This window comes from Mobula hypostoma, chromosome Y (genome assembly GCF_963921235.1).
Source record: "Mobula hypostoma chromosome Y, sMobHyp1.1, whole genome shotgun sequence".
Lineage (NCBI taxonomy): Eukaryota > Metazoa > Chordata > Chondrichthyes > Myliobatiformes > Myliobatidae > Mobula > Mobula hypostoma.
Window position 1 is genome coordinate 3,781,741 of NC_086130.1, and position 21,196 is coordinate 3,802,936.

Sequence of the window (21,196 nt, forward strand, 5' to 3'; positions counted from 1 at the left end):
ACAGCCGGTCCCCTGGTGGGCTTCTGGACAAGTTGCTCCAAAAAGCCATCCTGTAGGCATTCTACAAACTCCCTCTCCTGAGATCCATTACCTTCCTGACTTTCCCAATCCACTTTCATATTAAAATCCCCCATAATTATCTTGACGTTGTCCATCTGACACACTTTTTGCTTTGATACTTTGAGTTTAAGTGCAAACCAGTCAGATATCATTTGCATATCCATAGGAGAATCTTGCTGGTTTGGAAATCTGCCACTCCCCCATATGCTGCTGCTTGGTTAGAGGACGTAATGTTTTTCCTGAAACTAGAAAAGATTAAATTTACTCTGAGGGGGTCTGTGGAAAAATTCTATTCAAAATGGGGACCTTTCTTGTCATATTTTCTGAGTCTTAAGGAATTACCTACTAGTTGAGGGCATTTGATTGTACTTGGGAAGTTGCCTCCCTTTTAACATGCTTATAATTTACCTCACAGGGTGGTTGATGAATATGAGTGTATTTTGGATCATCTGGCATGTTGTGGATGTGTGTAGGTCTTCATCTGGAAGTAGTGTGGGGGTATGGTTGTGAAATATCCGTATTGTATTTGTGAATTGTTGTGTTGTAAATACATTAGCTGCCATGATATGTTTGGGGAGGGTTGGGGGGGAGGTTTGTTTAGGGGTAAGATATAAAAGCAAAATGGGGGAAAATGTAATCCATCACCGGAAGAGGCTTCGCAGTAGTGAATTTAAACGCAAACAACAGGAATTCTGCAGATGCTGGAAGTTCAAGCAACACACATCAAAGTTGCTGGTGAACACAGCAGGCCAGGCAGCATCTATAGGAAGAGGTACAGTCGACGTTTCAGGTCGAGACCCTTCGTCAGGACTAACTGAAGGAAGAGTGAGTAAGGGATTTGAAAGTAGGAGGGGGAGGGGGAGATCCAAAATGATAGGAGAAGACAAGAGGGGGAGGGATAGAGCCAAGAGCTGGACAGATGATAGGCAAAAGGGGATATGAGAAGATCATGGGACAGGAGGTCCAGGAAGAAAGACAAGGGTGGGGGTGACCCAGAGGATGGGCAAGGGGTATATTCAGAGGGACAGAGGGAGAAAAAGGAGAGTGAGAGAAAGCAACATACATCAAAGTAGCTGGTGAATGCAGCAGGCCAGGCAGCATCTATAGGAAGAGGCGCAGTCGACGTTTCAGGCCGAGACCCTTCGTCAGGACTAACTGAAGGAAGAGTGAGTAAGGGATTTGAAAGCTGGAGGGGGAGGGGGAGATCCAAAATGATAGGAGAAGACAGGAGGGGGAGGGATAGAGCCGAGAGCTGGACAGGTGATAGGCAGAAGGGGATACGAGAGGATCATGGGACAGGAGGTCCGGGAAGAAAGACGGGGGGGGTGACCCAGAGGATGGGCAAGAGGTATATTCAGAGGGACAGAGGGAGAAAAAGGAGAGTGAGAGAAAGAATGTGTGCATAAAAATGAGTAACAGATGGGGTACGAGGGGGAGGTGGGGCCTAGTGGAAGTTAGAGAAGTCAATGTTCATGCCATCAGGTTGGAGGCTACCCAGACGGAATATAAGGTGTTGTCCCTCCAACCTGAGTGTGGCTTCATCTTTACAGTAGAGGAGGCCGTGGATAGACATGTCAGAATGGGAATGGGATGTGGAATTAAAACGTGTGGCCACTGGGAGATCCTGCTTTCTCTGGCGGACAGAGCGTAGATGTTCAGCAAAGCAGTCTCCCAGTCTGCGTCGGGTCTCGCCAATATATAAAAGGCCACATTAGGAGCACCAGATGCAGTATATCACCCCAGCTGACTCACAGGTGAAGAGTTGCCTCACCTGGAAGGACTGTTTGGGGCCCTGAATGGTGGTAAGGGAGGAAGTGTAAGGGCATGTGTAGCACGTGTTCCGCTTACACGGATAAGTGCCAGGAGGGAGATCAGTGGGGAGGGATGGGGGGGACGAATGGACAAGGGAGTTGTGTAGGGAGCGATCCCTGCGGAAAGCAGGGGGGGGGAGGGGAAAATGTGCTTAGTGGTGGGATCCCGTTGGAGGTGGCGGAAGTTACGGAGAATAATATGTTGGACCCGGAGGCTGGTGGGGTGGTAGGTGAGGACCAGGGGAACCCTATTCCTAGTGGGGTGGCGGGAGGATGGAGTGAGAGCAGATGTACATGAAATGGGGGAGATGCGTTTAAGAGCAGAGTTGATAGTGGAAGAAGGGAAGCCCCTTTCTTTAAAAAAGGAGGACATCTCCCTCGTCCTAGAATGAAAAGCCTCATCCTGAGAGCAGATGCGGCGGAGACGGAGGAATTGCGAGAAGGGGGATGATGTTTTTGCAAGAGACTGCGTGAGAAGAGGAATAGTCCAGATAGCTGTGAGAGTCAGTAGGCTTATAGTAGACATCAGTGGATAAGCTGTCTCCAGAGACAGAGACAGAAAGATCTAGAAAGGGGAGGGAGGTGTCGGAAATGGACCAGGTAAACTTGAGGGCAGGGTGAAAGTTGGAGGCAAAGTTAATAAAGTCAACGAGTTCTGCATGCGTGCAGGAAGCAGCGCCAATGCAGTCGTCGATGTAGCGAAGGAAAAGTGGGGGACAGATACCAGAATAGGCATGGAACATAGATTGTTCCACAAACCCAACAAAAAGGCAGGCATAGCTAGGACCCATACGGGTGCCCATAGCTACACCTTTAGTTTGGAGGAAGTGGGAGGAGCCAAAGGAGAAATTATTAAGAGTAAGGACCAATTCCGCTAGACGGAGCAGAGTGGTGGTAGAGGGGAACTGGTTAGGTCTGGAATCCAAAAAGAAGCGTAGAGCTTTGAGACCTTCCTGATGGGGGATGGAAGTATATAGGGACTGGACATCCATGGTGAAAATAAAGCGGTGGGGGCCAGGGAACTTAAAATCATCGAAAAGTTTAAGAGCGTGAGAAGTGTCACGAACATAGGTCGGAAGGGATTGAACAAGGGGGGATAAAACCACGTCGAGGTATGCAGAAACGAGCATACTGCATCTTTTTCATTTCTTTATATATTGCAGATACTGTATCTGCATTGACGGTCCCCGGAGCTCCGCAATAGCGCGGCTGCGCAGGCGCGCTGCGCGGTACGCGGAACTACCTTCTCGATCGTCCAGAAGAGGCATTTCAACTTGGTGGTTGGTTACCGAACAAGATGTACCTGTTGGCGTCGAACAGAGCGACGGCCAGGCTGTTGCGTAGTGCTAAGGTGAGGCGGATGGTTCCAGCAGCTCTGTCGGGGGATGAGCAACATTGACAGCGAATTAATAATGTGGCTGAGCTGGCGTCAGGCTTTGGCCTTACCGTTAGGCCGCGATCGCCCTTCTGTCTGATGTGAGGAGCTGGCTGGATATGGGTGTGGGGTGGTTTGTAGATAATTGAAAGGGTTGGGATAGAGTGTGATAGGGGAGTGGTGGTGTAAGGCGGGAGTGATTGAGATGGGGACATTGGGTGAGAAGGGGCGGCGAGTGAGGTTTGGACTAGAGATAAAGGAGAAGCACGGTGCGGTAAGGAGGAGAGAGATTGCATTGAGGGAGTGAAGCGGCTAAAAGTAGGGGAGAGGGCTGGATGGAACCAACGGGGATAAAAGTGGGAGTGAGGGCAGTATCATGAAAATGAATACACTAGGTTGGGTTTACGGTGTGGCATATAGAGGGCAAGGCAGTGAAAATGTTGAGTGGGTAAATTTGGGTGAGAGTAGATGGGAGCAGGGGGAAGTGATTGTAAGAGGCAGGGAGGTGAGAGAAGAAAAAGTCTATCAAGGTGCCAGTAAAAGACGATTAACATGGGAATAAGAAAGGTGAATTGAAAAATGTGTGAAGTACTGTGTGGGAATAGGGTTGTAGGTGAGGTAATAGTAAAGCAAATTAAATATTAGCTTTCATTTTCAGAGGCCTAAGATTTGAATACAAGGATGTAATACCAAGATTTTATGAGGGTTTACAGGAACAAATGCGTTAATGATGAGGTGTCTTTGATAGCTTTCAGCTTCTCCTTGCTGGAATTTAGAAGAAAGAGGACAATCTTATTGAAATTTATTGAATATTGAAAGACTTAACTGCAGAGAATATTAAAAATAATAGGACAGTCTAGGGCCAGAGTGCACAGACTCAAATTAGAAGGGCATCTAGAACGGAGATGATAAAGAATTTTTTTAGCCAGAGGGTAGAGAATCTGTGGAATTCATTGCTACAGATAGTAGTGGAAACAAAGTTTGTTATGTTTAAAGCAGAGTTTACTACTAGGTTCTTGATTATTAAGGGCATCCATCATAGGAGAAGGCTGGAGAGGGGTTGACAGGGGAAATAAATATTCCATTATAGATTAGCAGAGCAGATTCGATGGGCCAAATGATCTAATTAAACTTCTATGTCATATGATCTACTCAAAGAATGCTTTTTTTGTTTTTAAATAGAATACAGCGTGCACTGTATTTTCCTTGTGGAGAGCAAGTTCCTCAATGGTAAGTGGGTGGCTGCAGTCCTCAATTTGTTATACCTTTGTTGCCATTGATTTGTTTCCCAGTGTCACTCATGTGTTTTCATGTCCACTTGGTTCTGTGCTTGGGGTTCTGAAAGCATCCTCCACTAGCCAACTCACTCTTTTGCTGCAGAATCCAGCTTCTCTTGTGTCCCCATTTCCACTGCAATATCTCTTCAAAGCATTCCTTCTCTTCCATTCTCACTGCTCCCACTCTTAGTTTTGCTGCTTGCTGACCACACATTTACTTAGACTTGCTAGTCCCCACCTCCCTGCCTATGCTGCACCTTAATGTCATCTTCTGGTAGCTTCAGTTACTGGTCCTTCACCTCTTTGCATCCAGCAAAGTTCGGAAGATTACCCACCTGCAGACCACAAATCCTGCTATCTCTTAACTCTGACTGCTGTGTTCACACAAAGGCCGTGATCTTGTTTCTTTTTGCTTGGACCTCCATTCCATTGGTCACCCCCAGGTTTTGAATCGCACCGACTTCATTTCTGGTCCTGATGGCCTTGGGCACTTCTCGACCTGTGACAGCGTCACCGCCAAAACTGGTTCCAATGATCCTAAGCAGATCCGGAACCCAGATTCCATTGACATAAATGCTGGTTCCTATGACCTTGGCCACTTTCAGACTGCTAATTCCTTGCCCTTTAGCGCCAGCTCCAGCTTGGACTCAAACATGAGCACCTCCAGTTTGAAACTTTATGTGCTGCCGCTGGACTTCTAATCTCCCTTTCCTTCACCACCATTCTGCAACCCCATGTCTTTCAGGTCCCTCTGTTAACACTTGGGTCCTGGGAGCCTCCATCTTTGCTGAACACCTCAACCCTTCTTTCTCTTCTGATACCACCAACTTCCTTCCCCCTCTGATCTGAGTTCATCCTTGCTGTGTCTCACTGCTACCGCTGACCTGCCCTGCTGAGAAGGAACATCCTGGCGTCAGTAAGGACCTTGGCTTGGTCCCCCTTTGCCTATGCCTCAGTGAGTTCTGCATCCATCACAAACATTGAGGTCTTCTTCCATCACCTCCTTTCATTGTCTTCTCCATCTTCGTGGACACCGTGCTGTGATTCACAGCCCGCTCTGGATCCTTAATCTTGAATTGCTGATCAGCCATCAGCAGTTATAACTTCAGCACTTCTCTCTCCTTGTTGAACGCTACCACCTCTGAATGCATGTCCTCCACTCTCTCTGCATCAATGCAAAAGTTAATCATCAATCCCACAGATAAAGGGGAAGCCTGTTGTAGTGTGTTGCACTGACCACCTTGTTGTGGGAAGTCTCAGACATCTCCTCATACATACCCCTTGAAGAGGACCCACTCCAGACCATCAGAAAACTGTCTCCAACACCTTTAGTGGCCTGATCAATTCTGGAGAACTCCCATCCACTGTCACCAAACTCATTTTTCCCTTATCCCTTACTGCACTCTTTTACTTCCACCTAAGAGCTACATTCTGAGTTGGCCTATTGTCTCTGCCCCTCCTTCCCCACTGAACTTGTCTTCGTATCTTGATTCCATGATAAACAACACCCCCCCTTCCGTTTAGTCTCTGCCCATCTACATCCAAGACACTTCTCATGCCCTCAATCTCAGTAACTTTCAATTCACTGGCCCTGACTGCCTCATCTTCATCATAGATTTGCAGTCCCTATACACTTCTATCCATTTACCATCAAGAACACCTTAAAGATCTCTGCTTCTTTCTTGACAAAAGGACCAGCTAGTTCCTTTCCACCACCCCCTCTTCCATCTGGCAGCAGCACCAGTCCTCACCCTGAACAATTTTTCTTCAGCTCCTCCCACCTAGTTCAAACCTGAGCCATTATCATTTGAATGGGCCCCTGTTAATTCCTTCCTCTTCACTGGCTATTGAGAACAGTCTATGTTTGAAGCCGTTTCCCTGTTATATTCCACAACTTTTTCTCCACTGCCTCATGCACCAATGCTGAACTTGTCAATTTCAGCAATTTTGCCTCTAACTTGAGCCGGCCTTAAGTTCACTTCATCCTTCTCTGATACTTCCCTCTCCTATTTCAATCTCTGGCTCCACCCCTGGAGACAAACTGTCAACTGACAGCTTCTATAAACCTACTGATTCCCATAGTTATAGTGACCATACCTCTTCCTACCTGCAGTAAAAATACTTTTCCCTTTTCTTAGTTCCTTCGCCCAGGACTCGGCCTTCCTCTCCAGGACATCAGAGATGTCCTTCTTTAAAGAACAGGGCTTCCCTCCTTCCACTGTTGATGCTACCTTGACTCACATCTCTTCCATTTCCCTGTCATCCTGCTTACCCCATCTTCACGGTGCCTTAACAGTGATAAAGAACCCCTTGTCCATACCTACCGTCAGCCTCCGCAGCCAACAGATTATCTACCACAACTTCCACAATCTCGGATAGGATTCTACCACTAAGCATATCTTTATCTCACCCCCGCCTCCTCTTTTGGCAGGGATTGCTCTTTCATGATTCCCTTGTCCTTTCGTTCCTCCCCACTGATCTCTATCCTGCATGTGGCCTAAGTGCTACAACTGCCCATTCTCCACCTCCCTCCTTTCAAGTTTATGTGTGTTTCCCTGTTTTCCATCCCTCCTTTAAAAATACCTTTTCCACATTTTGTTGGTTCTCTCACCTTTCTACCTACTTTGCCCTCACGACCTCATCACGTCTGGTTCTCCACCTCCTTTCCTTTATTCCATTTCATCTTTAATAGATTTCTTCTTCAGCCCTTTTCCTCTTTAAACTATCACCTCCTAGCTTCTCACATCATCCCCTTCTTTCATCCCTCCTACCCCCTCACCTGGTAGCTTTTATTCATTTCTTCCCCTTGCTTATTCTGGCTTCTAATCTCTTTGCATTTCAGATGAAGGGCTCAGCCCAAAGTAATAACTTTTTATCCTCCATAGGTGCTGAATTCTTCCAGCACTGTAGATGGAGCTCTTCCCTCAACTTTCTTTATAAAGGTTATTTTCTCGCCACTCCTTTAGTTTAAATGAAGGGTCTGCTCTTAAAATATTGACTGTCTGTTCCCTTTTCACCTTCTGCGTTTTTCCAGCATCTTGTCTGGATGCATTTTCCAGCATCTATTTTCCAGCATACAGATGTGCTCAGAGCTCAATTTGCCTCCAAATATCGGTGAAGGCAGAGTTTGTGCAAGTAAATTTTCATTTGCAGGAATGGTGGTGCGCATGATTTTTCAGTAACAGTCATAAAATATCAAATAGCCTGTTCAGTTTACATTGTAATACAAGGCTGTAACTCTTGAAGGAGCCATGTTCTTGAATAATTTTCGCCCAGCAAGGAGCATGGACATATGAAGTGGTTTCAAAGTTGAAAGCCGCTAGTTACAGTCCTCTGTAGCATTTAACAATCACTTCTCTTTTCTAGAATTTGAAGGATGTTCTTGCTGACCTCATCCCCAAGGAACAGTCCAGGATCAAGGCATTCAAACAGCAGCATGGCAAAACAATCATTGGACAGATTAGCATTGACATGGTAGGAATGTAACTACCGACAGTTTATTGTGGGGGGAGGTGTTGAACTAGGGTGGTGACAAGTTGTATGTTGGCCTGTTGACTCATAGCCAGTGACCATCTCTTTCAGGTTTATGCTTCCCTTACTGCCAAAGCATCAATTCTGGGGGATTCACTGTTAAATATAGTCACAGAGTGGGACAATGCAGAAATAGGTCCTTCAATACAACATGTCTATGTCAGTTTCCTACCCCTAATTTCCTTTGGCCCCATTAGTATCATATATTGCAGACCTTGCATGTATGTATCTGTCTAAATGCCCTTTAAATGCAGTTTAACCACCTCCTGTGGCTACACTGAGATATAATTCATTCTCTGTGCGTGGAAAACCATATCTCTTACATACTCTTTAACTATCCCTTGCTTTAAATCATGCCCTCCTGTTTTTGATAGCTCTCTTCTTGTTCTGTGCCTCATGTCCTTCACTCCAGGGAAAACAAAGTCCACCATTTCCGCAAATCCTGCAACATCCTGGTGAATCTCCCTTGTACCCTCTCCAGTACAACCACATCTTGTAGTTTAGTGACTAGAACTGCATACAATGCTCAAAAATGGTCTAACTGTTGCAATGTAACCTCCCAATTGTACCCTGACCCTATGAAGGCAAACATGCAATTGCTGTCTTCATCACCCTATCTCTGCTTCTGGTCAGCTCTTAGTATTCCTTCATGTCCTACCACTTACACCTTTTTTGACTTTACAAATCACTTTTTCCCATCTGTCCGATTCTACCCATTGCTCTGTAATTCTTCTGTGAACTTACACAACCTTCCTCACCTAACACACCACTATCAACTTCTGTGTCATACATTGTTCCAAAATTTAATGGATCTAACTGTAAGTGAGTCAGAGGCTTGCTACAGTGTGCTAGGTGACTTTCTCCTTACCTGTGAGGGATGCTGTTAAGGGATTTGGATATCATATATGATAGAGTGTAAGAAGGACACCTTAAAGCTGTACAGTTTAAAGGGAAACTGTTCTACTCAAGAGATTAGAGAGCCATCAAACAGTTCCCCGTAAAGCAAGCAGCATCTCCACAACCACACGTCCTTGTGGGGTGGGATGGACTGAGAGACCAAACAATCTCCAATTGACAGATGATATTACTGTCCTTCAGGTGTATGGTGGCATGAGAGGAATGAAGGGCTTGGTGTACGAGACATCAGTACTGGATCCGGAGGAGGTACGTAGGTGACAAAGATTTTCAGTGGGAATAATTGGGATCCAATGGGAAACATGAGGGTGTGATTCTGCCCGCCTGTTCCAAGTCACGAGATGGCAGCTGCTGCTGGACATGTCAAAAGCCTTGGATGTGGCACTCTGGCAGTATCCATAGTCAGGTCCTATTCCTAGCCTCCCTTCCCTCTCCCCCCCCCCCGCCCCATTGTCCATTTCTTTAACTAAACATCCCTCTTCAGATTTCCCATCATGGTTCCAGTGCTGGAGTGTCGATGTGTATATTCATCTAAGATGTACACACATCTTAGCGCAGTATGTAAACATGTATCCTACTTACTGCTCTGGGCTTGGACATTATTCTCGCTCTTCTCTCTACAATACACTAAGACATACCTCTCTTAGAGGAACACTATACTTGCTCACTTACTCTGCCCTCTCCACTGTACATAGACACACGTTCTTCTTACAGGAGCACCCCCATACACAGTATACCTGCTGAATTGCTCTGTTCTCCACAGTATTCCTCTTATAGGAACACTGCTCTGGATCTACTCACTATACTTGCTCTTTCACTCTGAGCTCTCCACAATACAGACATAATCCTCTTACAGGTTCATTCTCTTTGCTCCCTGCTTTGTACTCCCTTCAGCAAGCATGCTGACAGATGGAATATGAATTTCTGACCCTCTCTGCTAGGGCATCCGTTTCCGTGGCTACAGCATCCCTGAGTGCCAGAAGCTTCTGACCAAAGCTGCAGGAGGAGAGGAGCCCCTTCCCGAAGGCCTGTTCTGGTTGCTCATGACTGGAGAAATCCCCACAGAGGAGCAGGTAATAGATTTGTGAGGAGTTTTGCTGTGCTGAATGTAGGGTGGGTTCCAGGATCACAGTCAATTGTCACATGCACAAGTATGCATAGTTACAAAGAATAACTTACTTTCAGCAGTATCATGGGCACATAACATTACAATAGCAGTATTCACAAGAAAACATAAGCATTAATTATACACAGTATTTACAATAAAGAAAAAATTAGAAGAAAAACATAGAAACATATAAAATAGGTGCAACAGTAGGCCATTCGGCTCTTCGAGCCTGCACCGCCATTCAGTATGATCTTGGCTGATCATCCAACTCAGAACCCTGTACCTGCCTTCTCTCCATACCCCCTGATCCCTTTAGCCACAAGGGCCATATCTAACTCCCTCTTAAATATAGCCAATGAACTGGCCTCAACAGTTTCCTGTGGCAGAGATTTCCACAGATTCACCACTCTCTGTGTGAAGAAGTTTTCCCTCATCTCGGTCCTAAAAGGCTTCCCCTTTATCCTCAAACTGTGACCCCTCGTTCTGGACTTCCCTAACATCGGGAACAACCTTCCTGCATCTAGCCTGTCCAATCCCTTTAGGATTTTATACGTTTCAATCTGATTCCCCCCTCAATCTTCTAAATTCCAACGAGTATAAGCCTAGTTGATCCAGTCTTTCATCATATGAAAGTCCTGCCATCCCAGGAATCAATCTGGTGAACCTTCTTTGTACTCCCTCTATGGCAAGGATGTCTTTCCTCAGATTAGGGGACCAAAACTGCACACAATACTCCAGGTGTGGTCTCACCAAGGCCTTGTACAACTGCAGTAGTACCTCCCTGCTCCTGTACTGGAATCCTCTTGCTATGAATGCCAGCATATCATTCACCTTTTTCACCGCCTACTGTACCTGCATGCCCACTTTCAATGACTGGTGTATAATGACACCCAGGTCTCATTGCACCTCCCCTTTTCCTAATCGGCCACCATTCAGATAATAATCTGTTTTCCTGTTTTTGCCACCAAAGTGGATAACTTCACATTTATCCACATTAAATTGCATCTGCCATGAGTTTGCCCACTCACCCAACCTATCCAAGTCACCCTGCATCCTCTTAGCATCCTCCTCACAGTTAACACTGCTGCCTAGCTTCATGTCATCCGCAAACTTGGAGATGCTGCACTTAATTCCCTTGTCTAAGTCATTAATATATATTGTAAACAACTGGGGTCCCAGCACTGAGCCTTGCGGTACCCCACTAGTCACTGCCTGCCATTCTGAAAAAGACAAAATGGTCTAGTAGGTATTTCTGAACCTGATGGTGGTGTATTTTATGCATTCTCCTTCCCAAATGGTAGCTACAAGAAAATGGCATCCCCTGTGGCTCATTCAAGGAATTTTAAAGGTACCTTCTAAATGTGGAGGTAATAAAGTGATTCAGGCTATTCCTACAGAAAGTGGTAAATGCTGCCCTGCATGGCGTAGTTTCATACAAACTGTTCCATACACATTGAGGCTGTGTCTGGACAGGTCAGAATGCTGTCCAACCTCATCAAGGAATGTATGAAAGTTCGCTGGCATCATTCTCTGAATTTGGCATGGAGAATGGGTTGAGCTGTGATGGTTTAAATATGTGGACAGTTGCTAATTGCAACACCGTCTCTATGTCGAAAAGGTTTTTTTAATTGAAAACAAACAGGCAGCTAAAAACGTCAACAAGAAGGAAAAATTGAAATACGAAGATAAGCTAGCCAATAATAATAAAGCTGATACCAAAAGTTCCATCAGGTATAGAAAATGTAAAACCCAGGCAAAAGTAAATACTGGACTGCTGGAAAATGATGCTGGGAAGGTAGTAATGGGGACAAGGACATTGGAGATAAACTGAGGAAGTATTTTGCAACAGTCTGCATTGTGGAGGACACTAGCAGTTTACCAGAAGTTCCAAATGTCAGGGGCAGTATTGTGTGGTTATCATAATGAAAGAGAAAGTTCTTGGGAGACTGAAAGGTCTGAGATTAGATAGGTCAGCTGGACCAGATGATATATACCCCAGGGCTCAGAAGGAGGTGGTTGAGGAGATTGTGGAGGCATTTGTAATGATCTTTCAAGAATCATTAGATTCTGGAATGGTTCTGGAAAATTGGAAAATTACAAATGTCACTCCACCTTTCAAGAAGGGAGAGAGTCAAAAGAAAAGACATTATACGTCAGTTAGACTGAACTCAGTGGTTTGGAAAATGTGGTCCATTGTTAAGGATGTGTTTTCGGGGTACATGGAGGCACATGATAAAATAGGCTATGTCAGTATGGTTTCCTCAATGGAAAATCTTGCCCGACAAATCTGTTAGAACTCTTTAAAGAAATAACAAGCAGGATAGAGAATAAGGATGTAATTCTTTCAGGCTTCCAGGCAAATACAGGTATCGATTTTAACCAACATTTCAATGACAAACTCTACCTTCTTCATCAGGGATGATGCCTAGCCATGGCTAGTCCATTGGTATATATACCCCTGTTATCCATCTCTCCTGATTGGTTAATCCTCACCCAATCAGGTTTTGGCTGTCTCATCTTGTTTACTTGGAGTGAGGGTTTCATCTTTGTTAAAATACTTTTCCTCTGGTTTTATTACAATGGCTTTCTTTACTAGGCTGTCCCAAAACCCATTGGTGCAGCATCATAGTTTTGTGCTGTTGAAGTCAATGTTCTGCTACTGCTAATTTTTCTTCAAGTAGGATACACTAAGGAGAACTGGTGGATGTTGTGTGCTTGGATGTTCAGAAGGCCTTTGACAAAGTAGCATTGATGAGGCCGCTTCACAGATTAAGAGCCCATGGTATTTCAGGAAAGATACCAGCATGCATACGTTACAGCTGTGTTTGGTGCGGCTGTAACGAAACCAAATTTCCCTCGGGATTAATAAAGTATATCTATCTACCTACCTATCTATCTGTAAGGCACAAACACAAGGAAATCTGCAGATGCTGGAAATTCAAGCAACACACATCAAAGTTGCTGGTGAACGCAGCAGGCCAGGCAGCATCTCTAGGAAGAGGTACAGTCAACATTTCGGGCCAAGACCTAGTCCTATAGATGCTGCCTGGCCTGCTGCGTTCACCAGCAATTTATATGTTTATAGCATACATAAAGCATTGGCTGATTGGCAGGAGACAAAGAGTGGAAATAAAAGGAACCTTTTCTGGCTAACTGCTGGTAATTACTGGTGTTCCACAGGGGTCTGTATTTGGGACTGATTCACTTTATATTATATGTCAATGATGATATGAAGGTAGGGGGAGGGGCAGGTAATTTTGAGGAAGCAGAGATGCTACAGAAAGATTTAGATGATAAGGAGAATGGGCAGAGAAGTAGCAGATGGAATATAGTGTTTGGTCATGCACTTTGGTAGAAGAGTATACTATTTTCTAAATGGAAAGAAAATTCAAAGATCTGAGGTGAAAAGGGACTTGAGAAGGGACCTCATACAGGAATCCTTAAAAATTAGTTTGCAGTTTGAGTCACAGGTGAAGCAGGCAACTACAATGTTAGCATTCATTTCTAGAAGACTAGAATATAAATGCAAGGATGTACTGTGCAGACTTAATAAAGGACTGATGAGGACTCACTTGGAGTATTATGAGCAGTTTTGAGTGCTTTATCTTAGAAAGGATGTGCTGACATTGGAGACGGTTCAAAGAAAACTGGGGAGGGGTCAAGGAGATTCACAGAATTGATTCCAGGATTGAAAGGCTAATATGAGGAGCATATTATGAAATGGCTCTAGGCCTCTACTCACTGAAATTCAAGAAGAATGAGAGGTGATCTCATTGAAACCTTTCAAATGTTGAAAGGCTAATAGAATGTATGTGGAGAGGATGCTTCCTATGATGAGAGAGTCTAAGATTAAAGGGCACAGCCTCAGAGTAGGGGGTGTCTATTTAAAATGGAGATAGTAAAGAATTTCTTTAGCCAGGCAGTTGTGAATCTGTGGAATTAATTGTCACAGGCCACTTTGGAGGCAAAGCCTTTATGTCTATTTAAGGCAGAGGTTGATAGATTCTTGATTAGTCAGGGCACAAAGGTTACCGGGAGTGGGCAGGAAATTAAGGCTGAGAATAAAATTTGATCGGCCATGATGAAATGGGGGAGTGGATTGATGGGCCAAATGGTCTAATTCTTGTCTCTGTGGTCCAACACATAAAGCTGACACTTTAAGCAATGGTGAGGCTGTGGTTGTCTTCATTGTAACAGAGGTGGCTGAGGGAGAACCAATGGAGGTGTTAAAATACATCTAATCTTCTTAAAAGAGGGCTGAGATATTGAAAACTATCAGAGGCATCATGATTTGGTACGGCATCTACTTTGCCCCGACTGTAAGAAACTTCAGAGATTTATGGACGCAGCTCAGCACACCAAGGAAACCAGCCTCTCCTCAATGGACTATGTATGGAACCGGAGGAAATAGTGGAGGTACTTAATGAATACTTTGCTTCAGTATTCACTACGGAAAAGGATCTTGGCGATTGTAGGGATGACTTGCAATGGACTGAAAAGCTTGAGCATATGGATATTAAGAAAGAGTATGCGCTAGAGCTTTTGGAAGGCATCAAGTTGGATAGGTCACCGGGACTGAATGAGATGTACCCCAGGCTACTGTGGGAGGCGAGGGAGGAGATTGCTGAACTTCTGGTGATGATCTTTGCATCATCAGTGGGGCCGGGAGAGATTCTGGAGGATTGGAGGGCTGCAGATGTTGTTCCCTTATTCAAGAAAGGGAGTAGGGATAGCCCAGGAAATTATAGACTAGTGAGTCTTACTTCAGTGGTTCGTAAGTTGATGGAGAAGACCCTGAGAGGCAGGATTTATGAACATTTGGAGAGGCATAATATGATTAGGAATAGTCAGCATGGCTTTGTCAAGGGTAGGTCATGCCTTACAAGCCTGTTTGAATTTTTTGAGGATGTAACTGAACACACTGATGAAGGTAGAGCCATAGATACAGTGTACAGGTGGCCTCCGCTTTCGAACGTTCACTTTACGAAACCTCACTTTACGAAAGACCTACATTAGTACCCTGTTTTTGCTTTCAGAAGGTGTTTTCACTGTTACGAAAAAAAAGCAGTGTACCAGGAAAATCAGTGCGCGATAAAAGGCAGCACGCCGCGTGCCCCAAGCAGCCACTCTCCCCTAGATTCGGAACTGCATTCTCGCTGGCATTGCTTAAACACAAGCATGTGAGCAGCTGTTTGCAAGATGAGTTCTAAGGTATTGGAAAAGCCTAAAAGAGCTCTTAAGGGTGTTACACTTAGGGTAAAAGTAGACATAATTAAGCGTTTTGAGCGTGGTGAATGAAGTAAGGACTAAGTGAGTTTGGCTTGTGGAAGCTGATGAACATGATGTTGAAGAGGTTTTGGCATCCCATGACCAAGAACTGATGGATGAAGAGCTGATGCAATTGGAAGAGGAAAGGATAACAATTAAAACCGAATGCAGTAGCGAACTGTGACTGTGTGGGATTTTCGCTGCAATGATAAAGTACGACTTTAATTTTGAAAGGGTACGTAGGTTTAGGGGATATTTGCAGGATGGTTTGAGTCCTTATAAAGAACTGTACGATAGAAAAATGCGCGAGGCTCAGCCGTCAAGCAAGCCTTCCGCATCAGCTACAGCAGATGATGAACCTTGACCTTCGACATCGAGGCAGGCAGTCATAGGAGAAGATGAGCTGCCTGCTCTAATGGAAACAGATGACAAGATGACACCCCAGTGTCCCACCACCCCAACACCCAGGTTGCGGACAGATACTGTACTGATTCGCATAGAATGCAGCAGTAGCCGGGAGGCACACGGCACATTTTTAAGAAAAAAGCCGAAATAAACATGCTAATTAATTAGGCATGTAATTAATTAGCATGTTTATTTCGGCTTTTTTCTTAAAGATGTGCTGGATGTCTCCCAGCTACCGCTGGACCCCTGAATGCTTCGCAGTTCGGTATCTGTCAGTGGCCTGGATGGTGGGGGCCACTGCACCACCCAACCTCTGACGACTCAGTCTATCACACCATCATCAGTGTGCTCGACGCTGTCCCGATTCCCGTAAGTGAAACTACACTGTACATACATTATTTCTACTTTATATTGGCTGTGTATTTTTATGTGTTATTTGGTATGATTTGGCAGCTTCATAGCTTAAAGTTTACTGGAGAGTGCTTGCGCCACCTTTTTGCCAACAGCGCTTGCGTGAGATTTTCGCTACGGAGAACAGTTCAGTAATGATTGTGGAAAAGTATTTCTACTTTATATAGGCTGTGTATTTATCATATCATTCCTGCTTTTACCATATGTTACTGTTATTTTAGGTTTTATGTGTTATTTGGCATGATATGGTGGGTTATTTTTGGGTCTGTGAACACTCACAAATTTTTCCCATATAAATAAATGGTGATTGCTTCTTTGCTTCATGACATTCCGGCTTATGAACCGTTTCATAGGAACGCTCTACCTTCGGATGGCGGGGGAAACCTGTATATGGATTTTAGCAAGACATTTGATAAGGTACCCCATCTAAGGCTTATTGAGAAAGAAAGGAGGCATGGGATCCAAGGGGATATTGCTTTGTGGATCCAGAACTGGCTTGCCCACAGGAGGCAAAGAGTGGTTGTAGACAGGTGATATTCTGCATGGAGGTCAGTCACCAGTGATGTGCCTCAGGGATCTTTTCTGGGACCCCTACTCTTTGTGACTTTTATGAATGACCTCGATGAGGAAGTGGAGGGTTAGGTTAGTAAATTTGCTGAAGACACAAAGATTGGGGGTGTTGTGGATAGTGTGGAGGGCTGTCAGAGCTTACTATGGGACATTGATAGGATGCAAAACTGGGCTGAGAAGTGGCAGATAGAGTTTGACCCAGATAAATGTGAGGTGGTTCATTTTGGTAGGTCAAATATGATGGCAGAATATAATATTAATGGTGAGACTCTTGGCAGTGTGGAGGATCAGAGGGATTTTGGGGTCCAAATCCATAGGACACTCAAAGGTGCTACGTAGGTTGACTCTGGTTAAGAAGGCATACGGTGTATTGGCCTTCATCAACCATGGGATTGAGTTTAAGAGCTGAGAGGTAATGTTGCAGCTGTATAGGACCCTGGTCAGACCCCACTTGGGGAGTATTTTGCTCAATTCTGGTGGCCTCACTACAGGAAGGATGTGGAAGCCATAGAAAGGGTATAGGGGAGATTTACAAGGATGTTGCCTGCATTGGGGAGCATGCCTTAAGAGAATAGGTTGAGTGAACTTGGCCTTTTCTCCTTGGAGCGACCGAGGACGAGAGGTGATCTGATAGAGGTGTATAAGATGATGAGGGGCATTGATCGTGTGGATAGTCAGAGGCTTTTCCCCAGGGCTGAAATGGCTAGCACAAGAGGGCATAGTTTTAAGGTGCTTGGAAGTATGGTGGCATGCAAAGGTTTGGGCACCCTGCATGGTCAGTTCTTAGTAACACCCCATTTGGCAAGTATCACAGCTTGTAAACGTTTTCTGTAGGTAGCTATGAGCATTTCAATTCTTGTTTGAGGAATTTTCGCCCATTCTTCCTTGCAAGAGGCTCTAGTTCTGTGAGATTCTTGGGCCGTCTTGCATTCACTGCTCTCTTGAGGTCTATCCACAGATTTTCAATGGTGTTTAGGTCAGGGGACTGTGAGGGCCATGGCAAAACCTTCAGCTTGCGCCTCTTGAGGTAGTCCATTGTGGATTTTGAGGTGTGTTTAGGTTCATTATCCTGTTGTAGAGGCCAGTTGAAGTAGTAGTAATAGTAGTAGTCGTAGTAGTCATACTTTATTGATCCCGGGGGAAATTGGTTTTCGTTACAGTTGCACCATAAATAATAAATAGTAATAGAACCATAAATAGTTAAATAGTACTAAGTAAATTATGCCAGTAATTTATGAAATAAGTCCAGGACCAGCCTATTGGCTCAGGGTGTCTGACCCTCCAAGGGAGGAGTTGTAAAGTTTGATGGCCACAGGCAGGAATGACTTCCTATGACGCTCAGTGCTGCATCTCGGTGGAATGAGTCTCTGGCTGAATGTACTCCTGTGCCCACCCAGTACATTATGTAGTGGATGGGAGACATTGACCAAGATGGCATGCAACTTAGACAGCATCCTCTTTTCAGACACCACCGTCAGAGAGTCCAGTTCCATCCCTACAACATCGCTGGCTTTACGAATGAGTTTGTTGATTCTGTTGGTGTCTGCTACCCTCAGCCTGCTGCCCCAGCACACAACAGCAAACATGATAGCACTGGCCACCACTGACTCGTAGAACATCCTCAGCATCATCCGGCAGATGTTAAAGGACCTCAGTCTCCTCAGGAATTAGAGACGGCTCTGACCCTTCTTGTAGACAGCCTCAGTGTTCTTTGACCAGTCCAGTTTATTGTCAATTCGTATCCCCAGGTATTTGTAATCCTCCACCATGTCCACACTGACCCCCGGATGGAAACAGGGGTTACCAGTACCTTAGCTCTCCTCAGGTCTACCACCAGCTCCTTAGCCTTTTTCACATTAAGCTGCAGATAATTCTGCTTACACCATGTGACAAAGTTTCCTACCGTAGCCCTGTACTCAGCCTCATCTCCCTTGCTGATGCATCCAACTATGGCAGAGTCATCCGAAAACTTCTGAAGATGACAAGACTCTGTGCAGTAGTTGAAGTCCGAGGTGTAAATGGTGAAGAGAAAGGGAGACAAGACAGTCCCCTGTGGAGCCCCAGTGCTGCTGATCACTCTGTTGGACACACGGTGTTTCAAGCACACGTACTGTGGTCTGCCAGTCAGTTAATCAAGAATCCATGATACCAGGGAAGCATCCACCTGCATCACTGTCAGCTTCTCCCCCAAGTTGAAGATTGTTGTTGAAGATTTCCACCTTCAGCTTTTTTACAGACGGTGTAATGTTTGCTTACAGAATTTGCTGGTACTTAATTGAATTCATTCTTCCCTCTGTCAGTGAAATATTTCATGTGCCACTGGCTGCAACACAATCCCAAAGTATGATCGATCCACCCCCATGCTTAACGGTTGGAGAGGTGTTCTTTTCATGAAATTCTGCTCTCCTTTTTCTCCAAACATACCTTTGCTCATTGCAGCCAGGAAGTTCTATTTTAACTTCATCAGTCCATAGGACTTGTTTCCAAAATACATCAGGCTTGTTTAGGTGTTCCTGTGCAAACTTCTGATGCTAAATTTTGTGGTGAGGGCGCAGGAAATGTTTTTTTCTGATGACTCTTCCATGAAGGTCATATATGTGCAGGTGTTGCTGCACAGTAGAACAGTGCACCACCACTCCAGAGTCTGTTAAATCTTCCTGAAGGTCTTTTGCAGTCAAACGGGGTTTTGATTTGTCTTTCTAGCAATCCTACAGGCAGTTCTCTCCGAAAGTTTTTTTGGTCTTCCAGACTTCAATTTGACTTCCACTGTTCCTGTTAACTGCTATTTCTTAATTACATTACGAACTGAGGAAATGGCTACCTGAAAAAGCTTTACTATCTTCTTATAGCCTTTTCCTGCTTTGTGGGCATCAATTATTTTAATTTTCAGAGTGCTAGGCAGCTGCTTAGAGGAGCCCATGGCTGCTGATTGTGGGACAAGGTTTGAGGAGTCAGAGTATTTATAAAGCTTTGAAATTTGAATCACCTGTCCTTTCCTAACGACGATTGTGAGCAAACCATAGCTCTAACAAGCTAATTAAGGTCTGAGACCTTGGTAAAAGTTATCTGAGATCTCAAATCTCTCGGGGTGCCCAAACTTCTGCATAGTGCTCTTTTCCTTATTTTCACTCTAAAATTGTACAAAACAAAAATAATACACTAATCTTGCTTAAAATGTTGAAAAGAATGTTTTATCTTTAACTTCATGACTTTTGGAGATCAGTTCATCTTCTACTCACTTAACTATTCACAGTAACAGAAATTTTGACCAGGGTGCCCAAACTTGCATGCCACTGTAGGTACAGCGGAGATGTCGGGTAGGTTGTTTACTCAAAAAGTGGTGAGTGTGTGAAATGGGCTGCCGGCGGCAGTGGTGGAGGTGGAGGTGGAAATGATAGGGTCTTTTAAGAGACTCCTGATAGGCTACATGAAGCTTAGAAAAATAGAGGGCTATGGGTAAAGCCTAAGTAGTTCTAAGGTAGGGACATGTTCAGCACAGCTTTGTGGGCGGAAGGGCCTGTAGTGTGCTGTAGGTTTTCTATGTTTCGATGTTAACATATGTTGTTAGGGTAAAACAGGCTGCATAATCAAAGATGTCATCTTTACAACATTTTCTCTTCTTCCTTTCAAATTGTGCAGAATATACAAAAGTGTGACAAATACCAGGCTCAAGGACAGTTTCCATCACACTTATCAGGCTCTTGAAAGAACCTGAATGAACTGAAAGGTGAACTCTTGATCTCCATTCTACTAGATCATGCCTTAATGTACCTATCTTAAATGTATCTCCTCTAACTGAAATACAGTAATCTATATTGAATTTTGTTTGTGCTATGTACCTTGATGCACATTTGTATGGAGATGTCTAAATGGCACACCAGCAAAAGTTTCACACTTGTATCCTGTTATGTGTAACAGTGATAAATCAATTGCTAATGAAAGGGGGATGAAAAATTCCTCCACTACATACAGTAGGTTGGTGGAGAGATGGGGTGGAAGTAAAGTGGAGGAGCAGAATTAGACCATTCAATTCATTAAGTCCACACCACCTCTGATTCATTATCCCTCTCAACCCCTGTTACCACTGCCTTCATTATTTGACGCCCTCACTATCAAGAATCTATCAAGACTCCATTTTGCAGCGAATGGAGTGAGACGCGTTTTCACCGCGGCACTACTTTTTATATCTTACATTCCACTGATAGATCCATTTTAAGTTTGAAGATTCACTATTTTTGTTGAAGGATTTATGACTTAACTACGATGGCAGGAAACCAATCCGGTATTGAATTGAGAGGTGGCAAGACCCTTCCCGAAATGGAACAGATGGAACAAAGAAATAGGAGGAACTTTCTACTTTAGGAAGAATAATCTCTTCAATACAAGATATGAAACTTGAATTCGGTTCACTTAACACTAAGATTGATAAACTGAGGGACGCTAATGGAATGCTTGAAAAATCCAT

At 44.4% G+C, this 21,196-nt stretch overlaps 1 protein-coding gene across 1 annotated transcript in view; it reads left to right on the forward strand.

Annotated features, from left to right (window-relative positions):
- The first annotated feature begins 3,168 nt into the window (after positions 1 to 3,168).
- Positions 3,169 to 21,196, forward strand: part of LOC134341059 (citrate synthase, mitochondrial-like) — a 49,131-nt gene continuing 31,103 nt past the window's right edge. Inside the window, exons 1-5 of the mRNA XM_063038807.1 lie at positions 3,169 to 3,222; positions 4,429 to 4,476; positions 7,890 to 7,997; positions 9,153 to 9,218; positions 9,911 to 10,042. Of these exons, the coding sequence (XP_062894877.1) occupies positions 3,169 to 3,222; positions 4,429 to 4,476; positions 7,890 to 7,997; positions 9,153 to 9,218; positions 9,911 to 10,042 (408 nt within the window). The remainder of the gene's footprint in view (positions 3,223 to 4,428; positions 4,477 to 7,889; positions 7,998 to 9,152; positions 9,219 to 9,910; positions 10,043 to 21,196) is intronic.